This window comes from Glycine soja, chromosome 3 (genome assembly GCF_004193775.1).
Source record: "Glycine soja cultivar W05 chromosome 3, ASM419377v2, whole genome shotgun sequence".
Classification (NCBI taxonomy): Eukaryota; Viridiplantae; Streptophyta; class Magnoliopsida; order Fabales; family Fabaceae; genus Glycine; species Glycine soja.
In genome coordinates, this window is record NC_041004.1 from 799,531 (window position 1) to 819,674 (window position 20,144).

The following is a 20,144-nucleotide window of genomic DNA, read 5'->3' on the forward strand; positions in this document are numbered from 1 at the left end:
TCTGTTAAATGCTCATTTCTGTTTGGTTGGTTGCCTTGATAGAGAGAATATTTGCTTAAGTTGAATACAATTAAAAAAGAAAGAAATAATGATATGTCATTATAGGACGTTTATAAAATTTTCAAACAGTAGATATAACTTATGCAATTTCAATTGATTGCACCGTTGGATATGTTTTAAGATAGGTATAAATAACTAAGTAGGGTTTTTGGTGTTGAATAATAATTAAGTAGGGTTAAGGCAATGAGACTTAATCTTAATATTTTCAACTATGTTATTTCATTTTCCACTAATTTAAGTCATTTGACATTTCAAGAATCCTATTTCAGATATTCTCTCTTTTTATCAGTGAGGATTAAAGATATACACTATTTTTTTTTAAATGTAAATTATATTAAACCCAAAATAATACAACAATAAACAGGACATACCCCATAACTAGAGAAAATCAAAAGTCTCCCTAATACAAGAAGACCTATATCAAGATGCTAAAACAAATATAACAGGTACGCTACGCTTGTCTATACATAAGAAACTTAATTTTACTAATAACCTCTATTACAAAAAATTGATAATCTTCAAAAATCACCTTATTATTAGACATACACTCTTGTTTAGACCTTAGAGTATCCCAAAAAAACAAGTCACATATAGAAAATTTGAGTGATATTGAAAACACTTAAATCCATAACAAAACCCCATATCAAAAAGGGTGCACCAAAAATAATACCAAATGCTATTTGCTGCTTACTAGCTAACCTTTTGATCTATGTATCTATCTTAACTGATCAATAATAGTGAAAAAACGAAATTGATTTTTTCTTCTTCTTCTTCTTATATCTCAATCATCAATCAAGTCCCAAAATTAACCATCAAACCAAAGTAGCAACCCCCTCAACCATATATATCTCACTACTTCTTGGCCCCATAAAGAGATTCCACCTTCCCATCATTCCCACCCAGAAACATATACTTATCCTTCCTGGTCAACCCGGTGCACTCAAACCCTAACACATCCCCCACCACCTTCTGCACGTGGTTGGCCACCTCAATGGAAGTCTTCCCACCAGCCTTGCACGACATCTCCTCGGGCAAAGGGTCAAGGAAGGTAACCTCGTACACAGGCCTAGGGTTCATGAAGAAGAAGTAAGGGTCCCAGAACTTGACACCACGAACGGTGGTTCCGAAGAACATGTTCTGCTTGCAGTTAACAGCAACGGGCACGATCCTATCGCTGAGCTCAGAGAAGAGTGCACTGAAGCGAAGCAAGAAGGGCTCACGGCACGTGGTGCCCTCAGGGCAGACGACGAGGTCTCCCCTCTGGAGGAGCTCCTTGATTCGGGCGGCGTCGGCGGCGCGGTCGCGGGTGAGGGCCACGGCGGGGATTGGGGAAAGGAAGCGGGAGAGCTTGCTGACGCTGTAGGTGACGCAGGAGACCTTGCGGCCGAGGGCGATGGCGATGACGATGGGGTCGAGAGCGGTGCGGTGGTTGCAGACGTAGAGGTTGCCAGGGGTGCCGGGGGACGGAGGAGGAGGGCGGTGGCCGCGGATTACGAGCTTGATGCCGAGGATCTCGTAGGTGTAGCGGACGATGCGTTCTGGGAGAGGGAGGTTGAAGTAGACCCTTATGATGGAGAGGACGAAACCCAAAGGGAGCCATGTGAAGGTGATGACGGCATTCATTGGGTCTGGCCTCTGCACGAAACGCCCGTCGTGGAAGATCATTCTGCTCTTCAGACGCTCCTGTGGGACTGCCTTTGCTGATTTTCTCGGAGGCACCATGTAACCCTCCTGTGCTATTCATCATCATCATCATTCATGCCATGGCACTAGTTAATGATAATAAATGTAAAGTTGTAATTAATCAGATTCAACAGAATCAACATATATATATATATATATATATATATATATATATATATATATATCCATGCCATAGCACCAGTTACTGATACTATTAACAACGGCGATACTCGATTTGGTTTCCACGTTTAATTGTCTATTCTGCCCTTAATAATTGCACATGCAATCGACTGTTTTCACATGATTAAAGTGAATTTCTCAAATATAAATACATGTATAGTGTATTTTTCCAATGCTTTGTAGTATAATTTTTTATATAAAGAGAGCGATAAGAGAAAGAAAGAAAAAAAGAGAGATGCAGAAGTAAAGAAAAATTAAGTACAACCCTAAAATTATTAAATTAATAAGAAACAATGTCATGAAAACAATATATGAATAATTACACTAATAGTTCTAATATGTGTGATTAAGACGAGCACTATAGTTTTCTAATTAATTTGATTGACACAGACACTAATTGTGTTGAATTGGATAACTATAAATAATGAACCAAAAGTATGATGCTATGATGTTGTAACTCATGTGATGAAGTGTGCTATGTGTAGCTCAAGATTTGCATAACTTCAACATGATTAATGTCTAAAATATTAGACCTGTAAACACCGCATGCACATATATTCTAATTAACTAAAATATAAGTAACATATTTGGTAGATAAAGTGTAATAAAATGTGTTGAATTTCACCTTATTCGGTTACTCCTCAACCTCATTACCAGACTACCATTACTTAGTTTGGGGGAGAAATGGTAACTTTCTTTTTGGTAGCTAGGAACAAAGAATTTTAACCTTCTTGGGTCCATTTCATATACGCTAAATTAGTAGCAGTTGCTCGTGGGCCGGTGGGCAGTGAGTGAATGCATTAATTGAGAAGAAAATTTAGGTAGCAGCTACCGTATTCTTAAGAAGTGTGAATGGAGTGGGAAACCTATGAATATGAATGGAGAATTTGACTTCTTTGCGGTTTCTTACTTTGTTGTTCATGTGTTGTCTTATTAAATTATATAATTTTCATAATTTTTAAAATTAAATATTACTATTAAATATTAACAATTTGTTATGTATTGTTATTTTAAAGAGACATACAAGAATAACATTTAAAAAAGATAGCAGAAAAGTCATGAATGGATCATAACTGCATTAAACCATGTTTTGCAGTGTGAAGTAGTGTGAATGGAGTCAATGGAATGGACCACAAAAAGCATACGCTGGTAGTTGGCTGAGGATGGTTAATACGGTGGGTCCCACCGGGAAAATAAATAAAAAGGAAAAGAAAATGGCATTCATTTACACTCTACCGTAGAAATTTAATGCATGACTTCACGCCCCATGGACACAAGTAATTAATTTGATCCTACCCTATTAATTATGTCTTTGTCACCTCACATCACAAGCACGGTTCACCAGCTCCGTAGTTTAATCCAGAATAATACTCCATCGATTTTGCACGTAAGTTCATAAAGGTATAAAGATGAAGCACTCAGGTTAATCTTCTTAAGTAATCGAATGGGCAAAAAATTGAAAGCAAAGATCACAAGTAAATGCGTGAGATCACATGTCGTAATTAACTTGTGGAACTATGCCATCCGTTACACAACAATCACGTAATCAATGCACAATTCGCGTGACACATAAATAAAAACAAACAATTGCTTTCCAGGCAATGACCCTACAACACATATCATTCTTCAATGATCGATCAATCAATCTGCATCTACTTACTATTATTATCCTAAAAATTTCTTTAATACAACTTACTTGTTTTCTCTTTTATTCTTTTCTACTCATTCAATTACTCTTTCCATTTCCTTTTTCCTCCTATTTTTAGTTTTTATTACTTAACTAAGTAACAATTTTTTTCACTTTTATTTTTCCTTCATTTGTACCTTCCCTGTTTCTTTCTTCCATATTTTATCCCTTATCCAATTAGAGATTAGTCTTATTCGATAAAAGTAAAAAACAGTATATATAATGGACATTTCAGCTGTTCCGTAAAGCTACTCATCAACTCAACAAGGCTGGCCGCCTAACTTTAACAATTTTCTTAAAAAAACGTATCAAAACTTAAAAAAAAGAAGAATATCATATTTTCATATAATATCATTCTTAGTTTTTTAAATATTTCATAAAGAAATAATTATATATAAAAAGTAGCTTTGGAGATATTTAAATGAATGTTTTTATACTTTATTATACTATTTTATTAATCTTAAAATTTATTACATTATTTTTATATTTTTAATAATTAAATACAGTTTAAGAAAAATAAAAAAAAATACGTATACGTAGTATTATTCAATATCATCAATTTGCATGATTTTTCTTTAATATTTCGCGATTAAATATTGATGCAATAATTTAATTCCATAACTTCTTCATCCAAATTATCCACCACTAACACAGTACTATTTTTTACCCGAAACAAATTATTCACCTGTTATTGATAATATCAGCACACTAACTAATTAACACACAATTAATAAGGAATTAAAAAATTTACAGCGAAAAGAAATCTAGTAGTAATAGTTTATTTTTTTTAATCAGCTAGTGCTAATAGTAATGATAGTAATCAGAATCAGTAGTAGAAAGCAAACCTTGCAAATAGACATGAAATCATGGTCCGTTTTCCGATCTCCGAGACCAACATCCGGCGATTCATCATCGCCGAACTCTTTCAAAACCGCGAGACGCTTCCACTTTCCGACGAGCACGCCAGGCTTCTTCACGAAACCGGTTGCCTTCTTCGTCTTCGGATTCACCTCGATCTCCGTGCCTAGAACCTTGTCTCCGCCGAGAAAGTCCTTCACGAACGGCTCCACCATCACCGTCGGATTCGCCGTCACCACGACCTTCCTCTTGCACCGCTCGAACACCTCGAAGCTCTCCTTCCTCACGTCCGCAGCATAAAACCTACACACACGTGGGATCAGAACACAAAAACGAAGTAGAGAAAGTGAGAAAGAGAGAGAGAGAGAGACTTACCGAGGGAGAACGGCGCGTGAGACGAGTTCGATGTCGCGGATCTTGAGGCCGGAGAAGGAGATGAAGATGAGGATCTGGATGCCGAGGGATTCGGAGATGAAGAGGTAGGAGAAGATAATGAACGGAACGGAGAGGAGGAGGAGGAGGCCGCGGAGGAGGCTGCCGGCTTCGACGGCGACGAGCATGAAGTACGGGAATGAGCTGCGGGAGATGAGGAGCGTGCCGTCGAGGTCGGCGGCGACGGAATCGCACGGCGTCGTTCCGTTGCATTCGGTGATCGGCGGGAAACTGCGTCTCGCCGTTGCCATTTTTTCCGTTTACGGCGTGACGACAACTGTGAGTGAATGAATGAATGAATGCTGCAGTTGGTGAGAGCGCGAGAAGGGAGAGTGGGAAACGTTGGGTTTTAAATATTGCTTATGGAATGTTGAATTACGGATTTGACCTTGGGGGTTATGCGTTTAATTGTGGTTTTGACTTTATCTTACATTGGTTGTGACTTGTGTTGTGTGGATCAAGATTCAAGGGAAAAAGCCAGAAAGACACATCATGAAATTTATTATACTTAAAAATAGACTTAAATTTATTTTTTATATGTTTAATATATTTTATTTTAGTTTATTATTTTAAAAATATTATTATCTGTATTTTTAAATTTTAATTTTTAGTATAAAAATAAAGCCAGTATAAATTTTAGCTTATGATGTCTTTTTTTTTATGTTTACGGCAAACGTATTGAATTTACACCTTTTTCAAATAAATAATTACTATTTCATTAAAAAAATTTATAAATCACTTTCTAAAAAATTAACAGTTAAAATTGTAATGATATATTTACACTAAATTATGAATATAACTTACTCCAAGAAGCCATTTCATTATAAAAGAAGAAAGAGTAGATGTACACATGTGTGAAACACAATTTAATCGGTTATTTTAGATCTTCATTTCATTGTCTAAATTTTTTAAGAGTATTTATTTTTTAAAGCAATAATTTCCAAACATATGTTCACACACATGTTTGCCAAACAATTTGTTTTTTTTACGAAATTAATACTTTTATTTTTAAAAATGTTATTAAAAATTATAAAAAAACAAGTGAATACAAAAGAGAGATTTGAAAATAAGCTAAACCAACACTTATTATACAAAAGTGGAGAATGTTAATTTGTCAAATGTATAAATTGGTTCATGTTCGACGACCAGCAAAATCTTTATTGTGTTCCATTTTTAGTTGGTTGGTTTCAGCTGAAAACGGTTGGTCCTGCCATTTTTGCTTTTGTCAAAAGGACTAAAATGTATTAAACATGCAACAAGATCTTGAGATTCCATGTGACACAAGAGATAAGAGATGAATAATAAATGGTAATCATTGTTAACTGAAATTTAATATAATTTGCCTTTATCTTTTAGACATCATTTTTTATTATATCTAACATTTTTTAAATACTTATAGTAAAATAAAAACAATCAACCCTAAACACTTCATTTGTGTTACTATTTAATATGTGTGTAAGGTTACGAAATTGTGATAGGAATGCTTGTTTTTAACTTTTTTTATGGATATAAGTATATAACCCCCTATTTAAGTACGTAAACAATACTGTGATGATTGATGAGCTATGCCAACCGAAAAACAGTAGATCTTTGAAACAAGATTTCACATTTCTAAACTTGAGTTTTTTCCCCTAACAAGTGGCAAATTTTACTCTTGATTTCATAACGCACACTAACCCATTTAAAAATTTATAGAAAACAATTACTTATTTTTAATATATATATATATATATATATATATATAATTATTTTTAAGAAACTAATATTTTTCTAAACACGTACATGGACTGGGGACCATAGAGGAAAAATATAAAACAGCATTTAAAGCTCGACAAGTATAAGATATAAAGATTATCTATATATTCGGGAGCAAGCCTCACATAGCTAGATAGACATTGATATTAAATATTAGTGAATTTGGAGTGTATCGGAAGATGGATATTTTTTTATGATTTTGAACTTACAACGGTTGAAACTTCCACAAGGCATGAAATTTATTTATTTTTTAAATTATTTAGAGGCGGTTTGAAACTGCTGCTATGCAACAATTTTTTTAAAAAGAAATTTCTATTTTTCTACCTAATTTATCCTGTGATGACCATTCTTGTTCATATTCAACATACATAACGTAATGCTATTAAGCCTTATTGCATATTACATTATTCTATATTTCTTTCAATATAACATTTTTTTCTATATAATTAGCATTGCATATTATACAATTCTACGTTCTTTTTATTAATGTAACATTTTTTTATATAATTAGAATGTAAAAATTTTACATTTCTTTTGATGCCTCATTTGCATTTGAGATATGCAACGACAAAAAGAGGATAGAGATATGCCTCCTTTGTATAAAATAAATTCTCTTATTAAAAAGTATAGTAACATTTTAAAAATAAAGTCGTGTTCCCATCTGACTCGGTTATAAAATTTATTCTCACTATACAATTTTATATATGTGAAATATATTTGAGAAAAAACCCGATCAAGAGCAGATTTACTTTTTCTCATTCATTTCTCCACGTTACACTGAGATTATAAACACAAATTGAAGTTTCCTTCTAAGTATAGACATTCCTTGATTCAATTGTGATGATAATTAATGTGACACATCATAAAATCCAAAAATCTATATTCTAAACCTTGAGTAAATTAAGCAAATGGGGAACCATGATAAGTTCGACTGTTGTATTTGAGATATGCAGGGGCAGAGATAGGGTAGAGATTTATTGTCTCACACTGCTACGTTCAGACTATTTAAGGTTTACGAGGTTGTATAAAATAACTTCTCTTATTAAAAAGTATAATAGCATTAAAACCAACAAACACAATAGCTTCATGTGCTTTAATTTAAATTTTAAATATACATTTCTCTTTACATGCAACAGACATAATAGCATAATACAAGATAACATCAATACTAAAACAAAATACGAGTTTGAATATGCGACAAAAGAACATGTTAGACCTGCATGTGTCCACAATGGTCAGAGTCTCCCTAACAATAAGAGTTTTTGACTCAATAAAGGCAATCTTCCCAGGAATGCTAATATAAAAAATATATATCTGCAATAAAGCCAACATGCCAAAAATACACAACAATAAGGGAAATACATTACTAAAGTATATCTTGTTCATGCATTCACTAACGTCAATCAGCTCAATCCCATGCACTTAACCTGAAATGCAAGAAAGCCAAGATACACTGCATCAAACCATTATTAAGAACATTGTTGTTATAAACTAAAAGCTTACATAACAACACTAGGCAAGTACTAGTCTCATCTCATTTTACCAAAGCATCTTTAATTTCACTTTAACTAGAAGGTTTAGATCAAGTTAAAATGCATAATATTAGTTTAATTTTAGGATAATTATATGTTAGGATATAAGTCAGGAACGAGGAGAGGCAAAAAGGTAACAAGGAGGGGGATGGGAAATGGGAGAGGCATAAGCTTAGACTCATTCTGCTCTAATATTGAGAAAATAATGTAACTGTGTAAGTATTGTAGAAAAAAGAATAGCTTCTTATAAGAATGTGATTGAGGCACGTGTTGTGTGTGATTAAGAGTAAGCCTCAACAAGAGGGTGATTCCTATTCCAGATGTTGGCGTTTACCGCAAAGTAGTGTGAATTGAAGAAAGATGTTATTTGCCACTTCGAATGAACTACTCTAGGTGCTCATGGAAACCAATGGTGACCAAGTGTTGTTTTTGTACTCGTCCTTGTTCTCATGAGCTGCCCATGTCAAACTATTATTCGAACAAAATATTGAGTCAAATTTTGTACAAATAGTTATTCATCATTGTTTCTCAAGAGTTGAGGGATTCCACAAACTATTCACACTCAAACCTTGAGTTTAAAATCGAAAATTCACACTCAAACCTTGAGTTTAAAATCGAAATGTGTTTCTGATTGAGTTTCAACTCTTTCAACTTGGAAATGATCTAATTGCAAGAAATGGTTGTGAAAATAGAAGGCACAAAAGCATATGTAACACAAGAGTTTGTGTTCCATCATCTTAAGAAGTTGTGTTTTCTTTTTTACATGGCACACTCACTTATTTCTATACCCTCCTTAAAAGTATAATTAGAAACTTAGTTGGAAACACATTTTGGTTTTAAACTCAAGGTTTAATAAATAATTTAAAATTTTAAACTTTTCTTCTTTTTTTATATAAAAATAAAGGCTAAATGTGAATAATTACTTTGGATTGTCATAACTAAATGTATGTTAATTACATACATATACACACATAAAGAGAAAGAGAGATAGGGAAGATGTATTTAGTGGAAGAATCATTTTTATTTGAGAATGTGGGAAATAAATATTAGCTATTATATCTTATCATAAATGGTAAAAATACTTTCTCATAAACAGTCAAAATTAAAGCAAACAAGTTATGTGAAACTTTTAAGAAGACACATAACTTTGTTTTAACGGTCATGGTTTACCAAGTGGGTGACATTGCTAGTTTGGGAACTTTTCAAAGAAAGTTCACAGATCAAGTTGATCCATAAGCATCATACGGATCAAGTTGATCCGAAAGATGTAAACTTTCTTCAAACAGTTTACGGATCAAGTTGATCCGTAACACTCACATCTCCACTTTCAGATCAACAATCTACCCTATCGCTGGCAACAATGGTGGAAACGACATGGTCACAACGCTTACCTCGACAGTGGACGGTGACGAAGCTCCCTCGATGGTGGACGGCGACGTTGCTCTTCGCGGAAGCCTCCTCAATGCACCACGTCAACCTCCTATTCACGGCAACAATGGTGGCAAGCTCCTCAACGAAGAAGAAGAAGAACCTCTTCCCACAACCTCCTCTTAACGACAACAACAAATAGAAACGTCGATGACATGAGCAACAACAATACAAAAATGCAGGAAGAAGAAGCGGAAAGGCTGTGAGGAAGAAGAGAAGAAAACCGCAGGAAGAAGAAGCGAAAACGCAGGCGGGGTGGGAGAGAGAGAGTCTCGCGTTAATTTTTTTTAAAAATAAGTCAGGGATATTACAGCCTTTTCACTACAAGTGCTAGGTGCACCAACAAAAATGTTGGGTGCACCTAACAACACTTTGTATATTTCTATAGCCCAAGCTTGGGCCTATTACCCATCAAGAGTTTACTTTTTAGGCTTGGATATGCATAATCTTTATATAAGTTCCTTGGACCCATAAGTTTATTTAAAGGCTTATTCATATTAAAAAGTGTAAAAAAAAAAAATTCTTTAACAAAATCAAAGATTTTCATTAAAAATAATAAGGTAATTTTACACCACAAGATATGGTCAAAACTTGACTACAAATGTTACATGTGACAAACTACTAAAGCCTCTTAAGCCCCACAAAAAAAATCTTTATTCCTACTATCAACCTATACTTATAGGAATTAACTTATTTCAAATATTAAAATGATATAAATTGTCAAACAACAAAAATAATTTTGTAATTTCATTAAAATAATAATATTATTATATATCATATTAATAATAGTATTTATTTTAAAAAAAACTATTGTTTCTAAGTAGGTTAACCCATTAGGCTTATGATTTTTTAAACGCTTATGACCTGACTTATTTAACTAAAAAAACTTTTAAAAAAACTTGAACATGATCTTTTTGTTAAATGAGTCAAGCCAACCCAAGCTTTAAATGAACTAGGTCATAGGTCCCAATGGGCAATTTGACCTACTTCCACCCATATAAGAGATAAAAATGAAAAAAGAAGGATTTAAAATTAAAAAGGTGCATACTTAGATAACTAAAAATGAATAAAAAAAATAAGAACCAAAATTGAAAAACACAAACTTACAATTATTAGAGAATAAAAATGAAAAAAAAAACTTAAAAAGACCAAAAACATATTTAAATCTTCTTAAAGGGTGTAAATTAGTTTAAAATATCTTATAAAAAAATACAAAGGAAGTATATACAACCAAGAAAGAGAAAGAAAGATAAAATTAAACTTGAAACGTAATAAATGATAGGGTAGAAGAGATAAACATACAATATAATATTATACAAATTATTATATCTATATTACTTCTCTAATATTGTGTGTGAATCTCTCTTATTTACCGTATCATTTATTGCATTTCAAATTTAAATTTATTTTCCTTTTTCTTTTTCTCTCTCTTAGTTGTTAGTTGTATATTTTGTTGTACAAGTATAATTTATTATAAAGAAATGAAAGTTGAAGGATGAAATCAAAACCAACCTTAAAATTAAAGAATCAACATACTAATTTTACTTTAATAAATTTAACATAAATTTGTTTTAACACCAATCCCTTGTGGTAGGATGGAATGTTCAAGTAAAACTATTCCTAAAGCCAATTCAGGTAAGCAACATTTACATAAAATTTCATAATGTTTTAGACTCTTTTTTTCTCCCTCTCCAAACTCATAATTAGATCCAACTTTATTTGTAAGGATTCCCCAACATCTTAATCGTGAGAAAAGCTGATAGGATTTGTTGTTATTGTCACATTGAATCCTGAAAAAGATGGAACACGCTAGAAGAGGAAATTGAACAGTGTGTATGTTATTTCTAAAACTTTTCGAAAACATTTTCGCAAATGATATGATGGAAAACTGTTCGAAATTGTTTCATCCAAAAACATGAAGGATATAACAGAAGGTCAAAAGCCATGGAGAAGTAAAAAATAGTCTATCCTTTCTCATTTAGATCTCCAAAACCATGTGCATTTGTAAAATGCCTTTTCTGACTACCAACATGTCCATTTAGATCCTCACATAAGAAAATTCTCTTCTATTGTGGAATGCCTTGAACCAACCCCTCTAAGTCTTCCCAAAACTTTTCCTATGCCCTCATTAATTTTATGGCTAAGATTTTGTCTCCAATTCTTTTTGCATCCACCATGCTTTCTTTCCAAACCTTGTCCACCATAATACCTTCTTCATTTTTTCCTCTTCGTGTACTATAGCTTAAAACCAGTGATATCCATCACCTTCGCTTTTTCTCCAACCCATTTAGTCTCTTGTAGGCACATAATGTTAATCCTTCTCCGAAGCCACCACTTCCATAGACTTACCTGTCATAATACCAATATTCCAAGTAGCAAATCTGATCATCTGAACTTCTTTACCCATATTCATCCAGAAAAATTAGAGGACCCTTGCTCATTTTACACTACATCCGAGAGCACCGATGTAGCAGTCCCTGCTCATTTGACACTATATTCAGGTGATACAGCATGATACTTTTTGGTAACGGCCTGGCATTTACAAAAATCTCTCATGAATGATCCATGATAGGTATAACCGTGAGTTTTACGTTGGTTGCCGAGGGCCTAAACAACCCTCCTCCTTAACCAGGGCTAGGGATTGACTATGAAGAAACATTGGCAGAGTTTGATGCCAAAGCAAATAAAAAAAAATGTTTAGAATATAATGCTGTTGGCATTCAACTCATCAACATATCTATCAATACAGGCAAAAATTGATGAATTGATACTCTTTTTTGTTTTTTTGTTTTTGGCTCATGAAATCAAGGGATTGAAGTAAGCCCTGAGAATTTTGCAGGATTGAAAAGGTGAAAATAATAAGTCTATCTTGCTAAACAATTGCAAAATGAGAACGTGGTGGCCTAAGGAACATGGATTCTGACCTTATGACATGACTCTGCTATTAATATGAGCTGCAATAAGGGGTCCAATATTCCCCTCCAGAACATAATTTAGGTCTGGCACCTCAACGCCTGTCTTTACATCATGTACTAACTTGTGCGGATGAGAGACATACCTCCGAATTTCTTCTTGCCATAAATTGACAATGTTTTCCTTCTGTATACTTTTTATACTTGCAACTCCTTGTTCCTTTGTTGTCACTAGAAGTTTAGCTTTCAGTCTGTTTAGTGCTTTCATCTTATTTGCAAAGTGGCTTCTCTCACCTGCACAAAGACAACATAAAATGTAATTAAGTAGAATCCCCATTTTTATGCTTAGCAGATTTTTCTTTTCAAAAAAAAGGGAAACTGACTTGGTAGTTATTTAGTTCTATGGAATGATTGTCAGGACATGTGGTTAAAAAGCAAATAATGAGTGAACAAAAAATTAATTTCTTCCTCATGCACTGGCTAGTTTTCTCCATGTGTTACATTAATGTAACTGCAAGCTGGATTAACCATGACCAATTATACAGACGATGCCTGGTACAACTATTAACCATTTCATCTCTTTAGGCAGCCATGTGAAACAATTTTCAAGGTCCTCAACCCTAAAGCACAAATTGAACAGTACTAACTAGGCCTGAGAATTTACAACTGTGTATCAATCATGCCATAATATAGTGGCAGTCCAAGGTAGACCAATGTAGCAAAAGACATCTTAATCTCTTTTATAATTTTTATTCAGCCATAAATACCCAATGGATAATTGAATTATATGAACCCATTTGATGATTGAATTCACTAAATATTTGTAATTTACATAAGCTTTCAAAATATAGGAACTAGTTGGTTTGGGAAAATGTCACCTTTGCTTTCATTTTTCACTTGTTTTAAAAGATTTTCCAATACAAATTTCTAAAAATAGGAAACAAAGTCAAAATAAGGGAAAACTCAACATTTCCTATACTAACCTTTGAAAAATGGAAACAAAATGAAGACAAGGTCATAGTTTTTGTAGTTATTTGTAAAAGACAAAATGGAAACAGAAAACATAATCTTGAATATATAATGGAAAAAAACAGAAACTAAGAAGCCAACATCTCAACACAAACATATGCATACCATAGGATTGGACACTTATGCCAGTAGGTATATGCTGAATGCAAACTGTATGATCAGTTTGTCTCTTGTTTTTCCCATGAATCAAGGGAGATGAGATAATCAAATCCTCAGAATCAATTTCAAGATCACAAGCACTCTCAAGAAACATGGGAATAACATCTACAGTTGCTGAGCTAGCCTGCAAATTTTGAATTACTAAACAAATTATTTCATCAAATTTTAATACTTAGTTCATAAGCCTAAAAAACATTGTAGTTCCTTGATATACAAAGCCATTCTATGATTGTTATAATACAGCTCAATTCACTATAGCAAAAATACAGTTAAACCTCGTTGTAGCAACTCAAGAAAGGTCACAGTGATCACAGTTTTACGATACATGCTTTAATATTCCATCAAATACAAATCCAACATGAATTTTTATATGCTATATGAAGGTTGTTTCTACAATACATAATATAATTTTTTTCCTACACACGGATAATTATGATTAATTAAATTTAGTAAATTAAAAACATTATATTGTTAGCTTTTTTTATACACAAACGTAGAAAAATCTAATGGTGATATCAATATAGATTATTAATATTACGTGACGGAATTGAGATTAATATTCTATATAAGGTATTAGAAGACTTTTCTTCCCAAAAAGAGTTTTTCTATAATACAATTCCATATGAAAACAACACAGTATATCAGAAAGGAAAACCAGCTTGCAGTTGAATAGGATGAAAGGAAATGTTCACACCTCAAGCTGAGAAGATTCATTTGGAGAACCTCTTATCAAGTAGTGAACTCCTTTTTCCCCTGAAAGATAGCCATATGCACACTCAAATTCAAACTCTATAATAGCAGAATTAATTCCTCCATTCTTGAACGGACACTTGTCAACAATTCTTCCTTCATAACCTCGTCTTTTGGCCCATCTAAGATACATGCTTAGGATCTGTTCTGCCCAGAGCTTGATTAACGCAGACGTAGGCCAAGGACAGCAGAAAAAATTTACATAAATCGTTTGAGAACAAAAAATATGAAATCATATAAAGCAGACAACCAGCAACCCAGTTTTACAAAGTCTAGATAAAATAGATATGTTTATTATATGTATAACACTCAAAAAATTTGGTACACTTCATAAGTTCTAGTACTTGAAAACTATGAAGCACAGGAACACCCACTAGGTGGCACAGGAACACTGATAAAATAGATGTGTTTTAATTTTGTTTTTTTGTTGCGTTGAGATCCAAATCTGTTATTGTTGTGGTTTGATATTTTTTTGCCTACCGACAAAGAGGGCGACAGTAAAATTGTGTGCATTGTCTTGTTTGGAGAAGAAGGATAGAAAAAAAAAGGAAGAAAGAATGAAAGGGGGGAGGAAGATGAAGTGTTCTATTTTCGTTCCAGATCTGATTCTGATTTTGTGGGTTGTTTATCCATGTTTTAATATATAATTTTATTTGCCTAAATTGAACTCATCTAGTTCAGGCATCGGAAAAAAAATGAAAAACATAAAAAAAAGGAAAGAAGACTAAAGAAGAATCGACGGGCTCTCTTCTACAGTTCACTCTCTTTCAAAAATTAGGGTTTCCTCTCTTTCACTCTTACTCGATGAGTCAGAATTGGAGAATGAGTTGGTGAGAATGCTGATAATACTAGATGTTTTATTTTATTTGTTGTTTTAGACATTGAACTAAGTTGCTTGTATTACTTTTTAATGTTAATTTTGCACTTTGCACCTTAATGCTTTATTTTGGTAGACCATTGGATTGTCTTTAAGTTTATAATATGCTAGTGTTGTTACTTATTTCTCATGTTTTTTTAATTTTTCAGTTTTTAAATAATTAAAAATATTAAAAAAAATTCTGTTTCCTAATAGTACCCATATCTTGAGATTTCTAGATTTTCTATTTCCCGTCCCCGATTTGGTGCATCCTAGCTTGAAGATAAATTCAGCAATAGTTAAGCTCACATATGAGTGAGGTTGTGCTAAATAAACAGTAAGTCTATTGGAGACCTTGTTTACTTGTTCCTACTTCAAGAGCAAAGCTCCAAGAATGAAGTAATACTAAAACTTCAACACCGGAAATTTTAATATTTTAAAGTAAAAATACCAATTCGATGATGGAAATTGATTTCTGTAGAAAAAAAGTAGGAGTTTATGACTGGTACAGCTACATAGTAAGGCAAATTAAAAAGTCCAGTTGCCAATGGAAATCACTTCATTGCATGAGGAGAACAAAGATGATATTCATCTTCCACATGCATGCCTACCAAACTATATACAATTAAACTTCAGAACAACTGCTGAAGTGAATAATCAATTTTAGAGTGCACCATAATCATAATAAGGATTAAGTTTATACTAATATAGTAACACAAAAAATCACACATCAACCAGATTCACAAGTTATAGTTTAAACATCATCATAATGAAGTTCAAACATTACATCATCAAACCTTTGGATAGATGCCCTTAGGTCCAGCTTTTATAACCAAACATGCTCCTGCCATATCAAAAGGCCCTTTAAGAAGCTTAGAAATCTCGTACTGATCCACAATCTCACTCACATCCAATGATGTTTCATATGCTTGTTTATAAAGCCCATAATCAATAGCATTTATCTCAGCCAACTGATTGATCAGCTTTGCTTCCTCTACCTGCAGGACATACAACAGGGCATCATATTGTTTTCAAATAATAAGAAAAGAAAAATAAAATAAATAAAACAAACTAGCATGGCATTTGTTATGTGTTTTAGTGGTATTAGCAAAGGTTCATTTTGAGCCATATGGCCAATAAAGCTATAATTTTCATCTGTTAGTGACATTCTGGCCAACCTTAGCAAACATGTGTTTTTCAGTTTTCCTAAGCCATACATAATATATCATTCATTAAGAAGTATGGTGGACCAAAGGCAACAAGCAAGAGGATTAACTGCAGAACTAAAGTTTACAGTAAATAGAGGTAATATAAGGTAATTCTGGTTGAATGAAAGATGCCATCCACAAATCGAACGCTATCTTTGAGCTTTGTAGAAAATCCATCTAACTAAATATCATAACAATTATCTCGTATATAGAAGTATTCTTTGTACACTTCTTTCTTCATTGTAATAGCTGCATTTCATTTTATTTTTTATTAGTGTATTAGAGTCCCCACATACCATTAGTTTAGAGGCTAACACAATTATCATTTCATACGAATCAAATTTTATATAGAAGAGAAGACAAATAATACTGCCAAAATTCAGATGAAACTGACGGGAACAGAGCATTACCTTGTATTTCAAGTCCTTTAGAGAATCAACCACTTTGGCACTGTTTGCCAACTTGACAAGGATGTCATTGGACTTAGCTGGATCATCCCACATATCAAAATCACGTACCATTTCTTCCTGCTTAATCCACGTTGCTTCTTCCATTTCCAAGGCTGTCGATGCAAACGTTTCAGCACGAAGAACTGCATCTTCAATTTTCCTTTTTAGAGAAAATAAACCTGACCATATTTGAATGATTGTTATGATTGACCGAAATAATAAGTGAAATAAAGCACTTACCTACAGCTTATATAAGAGACTATACTAATACTATCATGAGTTGTTATGTGATATTGACTTTACTTTGGCTAAATAAATTTGCAGAAGAGTCATTGAACTATCAATAATTTTCAAACAGCTTATAATTTGCTCTGAGTTTGTTCGGCTCAGGAAAGAGAAGAACAAACAAAACAAACCAACTAACTGAATAGAAAGGGGAAAATAGATATGCACGATCAGCTATGATCATAGATACAATTGGCATGAAGTGTATGTGAAAACTACAAGGAGCAACATTCTTCAAACAAATTTATATGAACAAATAATGTTGTTTATAGATAGGCAAATGCTAACCAGCCCTAAGGACAAAAGTTATGGAAACAAAAAACAGAAAGTCTTTATTGGAAAAGACAGCATTTATTATATCAAAAAACAAAAACATTCAACACGTCCTTTCAGGTAATTTGATGCATTTTCTAAAGTGTATTCAACCCCCCTTAACCATTGCCCTTAGGGAACCGATAGTAACCAGCTATACCCTTATAGATAATATAATAGTTGATGCCGTTTCTCTATTTTTATCATAGAATCAAGTTTAACATGCCTATATCTCTGTTGCATCATATATCCGAACTACTCATTATCTAAAAAGACTAAATGATAAGAGGTAAGAGGTCTCCCATTAATCCCATAGGCATTTTTCCAGAATCAGATGAGTGGGCCATTGACATTGGTGGATGTGGAACATCTATTGCAAAGAAAAAGATACCATTTATCATCATCCAAGTTTTTTTTTGAAGATTTAATCTACACCTAAAAACACATTTTCAAACCTCACTCTTTCATTTTCCACCTTCCCATTTTCAACTACACACATAACTAGTAATAAAAACCGCATCATCCACTATAGGAAACACCACAATTTGATAGAACCACTAAAGCCACTTTATCACAGACACAGACTACATAAGAATTAACCAAAAGCAGTCAGTACATGCTCTTACACAAAAAAAGATAGCATTTTGGAACAGACCCACTTGTTTGTAGATATCCTTTTTGTTAGCCATGGAACTACAAGCTCTAATCCTGAGAGAACATTGAAGAATTCGAGCACGTGGCTGCTTCTTAACCGTAGAAGAGTGCTGCCATTTAGAGCTGAAAGAAGATGCAACATCATGAACCGTTCTTGCACAAGCAGGTTCAGACCCCACAGTTGCCATAACCATTAAGAGGAGCTAACAATGGAAATGGATGGTGATGATGCAACACAATGTGAAAAGGTGAAGAAGAAGGCCTTGTTTGTTCTCTCGTGAAAAGTGAATGCTGCTATGTTTCAAAGCTCAAGCTACCGTTTTGTTGTGTCCAAAGCAAAATTGGAACACAGAAAATTTTGTTCCGTTGTTGCCTTATCCTGAAAGCGGAAATCATCAATTAAAGAGATTTGGTTCGCTGTGAAACAAGACAAGTGGACTATTCTATAGCCACAACACAACGGTTTTGGGTTTCGGATTCGTAGTGGCTCAGCTCAAGGGTTTATATGGAAAGCACACTAATACTATTTTTTTAGTTTTTACTCAAAAATATCAAAAGTTATTTCATATTTAAAAGTCAATTAGTGTTATTCATAATTAACCAAGATTTAAATCCTAAATCACTTACTTGAATTAACCGATGTTGGTTTATTATTCTTTAAAATCTTAAATTCTTAACAAATTTTGATTTAGTCTTTATATTTCATTTTATCTTATTTTAGTTCCTTAACTTTTTCTCATTTTTACTTTTGTTCTTCTAACTTTTTCTTCATCATACTTTTATTTGTTTTAATATAGATTAAAACTAATTATGGAAAAAAAAGTTAAGAATAAAAATAAAAAATTCAGGAACTACAAACATTTTTAAAAAAAATTAGGAACCAAACATATAATAAACCTAAAAAAATAACTAATTTGTAAATTAATACCCATAATAATAATTAAATTATTTCACTTTAGCTAATAATATCATAAATTTAAATTATTATTAAAATATCTATAAATAAATAATTTAAGTAGTAATTATATTTACTTTCCTACCAATAAGTTTAACTTGTGTTAGTATTTTTAATATATCAATAAATTCATCCACTTAAATAGAAAATAAGAGTATTTCTAACTATCTGTTATATATAAAGAACCAAATGGAGAATACTTTTATTTTTTTCAATATATTTTATAATATAATTTACTTTTTATGTAATTTTAATATATTTTTTTGAAGAAAGTGAAACACATTTTTTAGTTTTTGAAAAAAATAAATAATACAATATTACTTCTACTGAGGCAGAGGCTCTACTTCAACGTTCATGTATTCTCTACTTCAACGTTGATGTTAAGTAGAGAATACATCGGTATTGTTAAGTTGAGAATCCTTATTAAAAATGGAATAAAATCAAAAAGACTTTATTTCAATGTTTTAGGTCCAAACCTGATAATGGATTCATTTATGGATCAATAGAATGTCTACTTCAAATCTCGTTAGAATTTAACATCAAACACCATAAAATACATGAGCATTGAAGTAGAGAATACATAAACTATTTTCACATCAGGCACCATAGAACATATAAGCATTGTTAAGTAGAGAATATCCTTATTAAAAATGAAACAAAACTAAATTTTTTTTACTTCAATGTTAGGTCTATACCCAGTAATGGATTTATGGACCAATAGAATGTCTACTACAAATCTCATTAAAATTTATTCGACAAGAATTAATTATATTTTTGTTTTAAAAAAACATATTATATAATTTTTCATGTCTAATGTAAAGTTTTCAAAAATAGCTTTCACGTTATTGATATGATTTTGGTCTTAAAATTGTATTTCCAAACATGTTATTGACTTTTTTTTTTTTGCTATAACTTGTCATTAACTTTATAACATTTCCAAAGAAAAAACTTAATTGAAGT

At 32.6% G+C, this 20,144-nt stretch overlaps 2 protein-coding genes across 7 annotated transcripts; both read right to left on the reverse strand.

Annotated features, from left to right (window-relative positions):
- Positions 1–572: 572 nt before the first annotated feature.
- On the reverse strand, positions 573–5,243 carry LOC114405734 (probable glycerol-3-phosphate acyltransferase 8). The gene is made up of 3 exons (XM_028368201.1): positions 4,844–5,243; positions 4,456–4,771; positions 573–1,791 (listed from the first exon to the last, which is right to left on the reverse strand). The coding sequence occupies exons 1-3, from the start codon at positions 5,149–5,151 to the stop codon at positions 913–915; spliced, it is 1,503 nt and encodes a 500-aa protein (XP_028224002.1). The 5' UTR covers positions 5,152–5,243; the 3' UTR covers positions 573–912.
- A 2,551-nt stretch (positions 5,244–7,794) lies between these two features.
- LOC114405735 (peptide chain release factor PrfB3, chloroplastic-like) lies at positions 7,795–18,672 on the reverse strand. Of its 6 annotated transcripts, none has more exons than XM_028368202.1 (8): positions 18,231–18,672; positions 16,940–17,157; positions 16,119–16,319; positions 14,410–14,622; positions 13,662–13,839; positions 12,674–12,821; positions 9,579–9,736; positions 7,795–8,082 (listed from the first exon to the last, which is right to left on the reverse strand). In XM_028368202.1, exons 1-8 carry the CDS (start codon positions 18,421–18,423, stop codon positions 8,078–8,080), a joined length of 1,314 nt encoding a protein of 437 aa, XP_028224003.1. In that variant the 5' UTR covers positions 18,424–18,672; the 3' UTR covers positions 7,795–8,077. The 6 variants fall into 6 exon arrangements, with proteins under 6 accessions (XP_028224003.1, XP_028224008.1, XP_028224005.1 ...); XM_028368207.1 differs by having other exon boundaries at positions 18,202–18,307; XM_028368203.1 differs by lacking the exon at positions 7,795–8,082 and adding an exon at positions 8,636–8,655.
- Between the last annotated feature and the right edge of the window lie 1,472 nt (positions 18,673–20,144).

Coding starts and splice junctions, on each gene's coding strand:
- LOC114405735 (XM_028368202.1), bottom strand. CDS start 18,423: ATGGTTATGGCAACTGTGGGGTCTGAACCTGCTTGTGCAAGAACGGTT. Junction 17,158..18,230: donor GGATATCTACAAACAAGTGG/GTCTGTTCCAAA, acceptor AAATATGGTCAG/GTTTATTTTCTCTAAAAAGG. Junction 12,822..13,661: donor CATAAGTGTCCAATCCTATG/GTATGCATATGT, acceptor GTCTTTGTGCAG/GTGAGAGAAGCCACTTTGCA.
- LOC114405734 (XM_028368201.1), bottom strand. CDS start 5,151: ATGGCAACGGCGAGACGCAGTTTCCCGCCGATCACCGAATGCAACGGA. Junction 4,772..4,843: donor TCACGCGCCGTTCTCCCTCG/GTAAGTCTCTCT, acceptor ACGTGTGTGTAG/GTTTTATGCTGCGGACGTGA. Junction 1,792..4,455: donor ATTTCATGTCTATTTGCAAG/GTTTGCTTTCTA, acceptor TGAATAGCACAG/GAGGGTTACATGGTGCCTCC.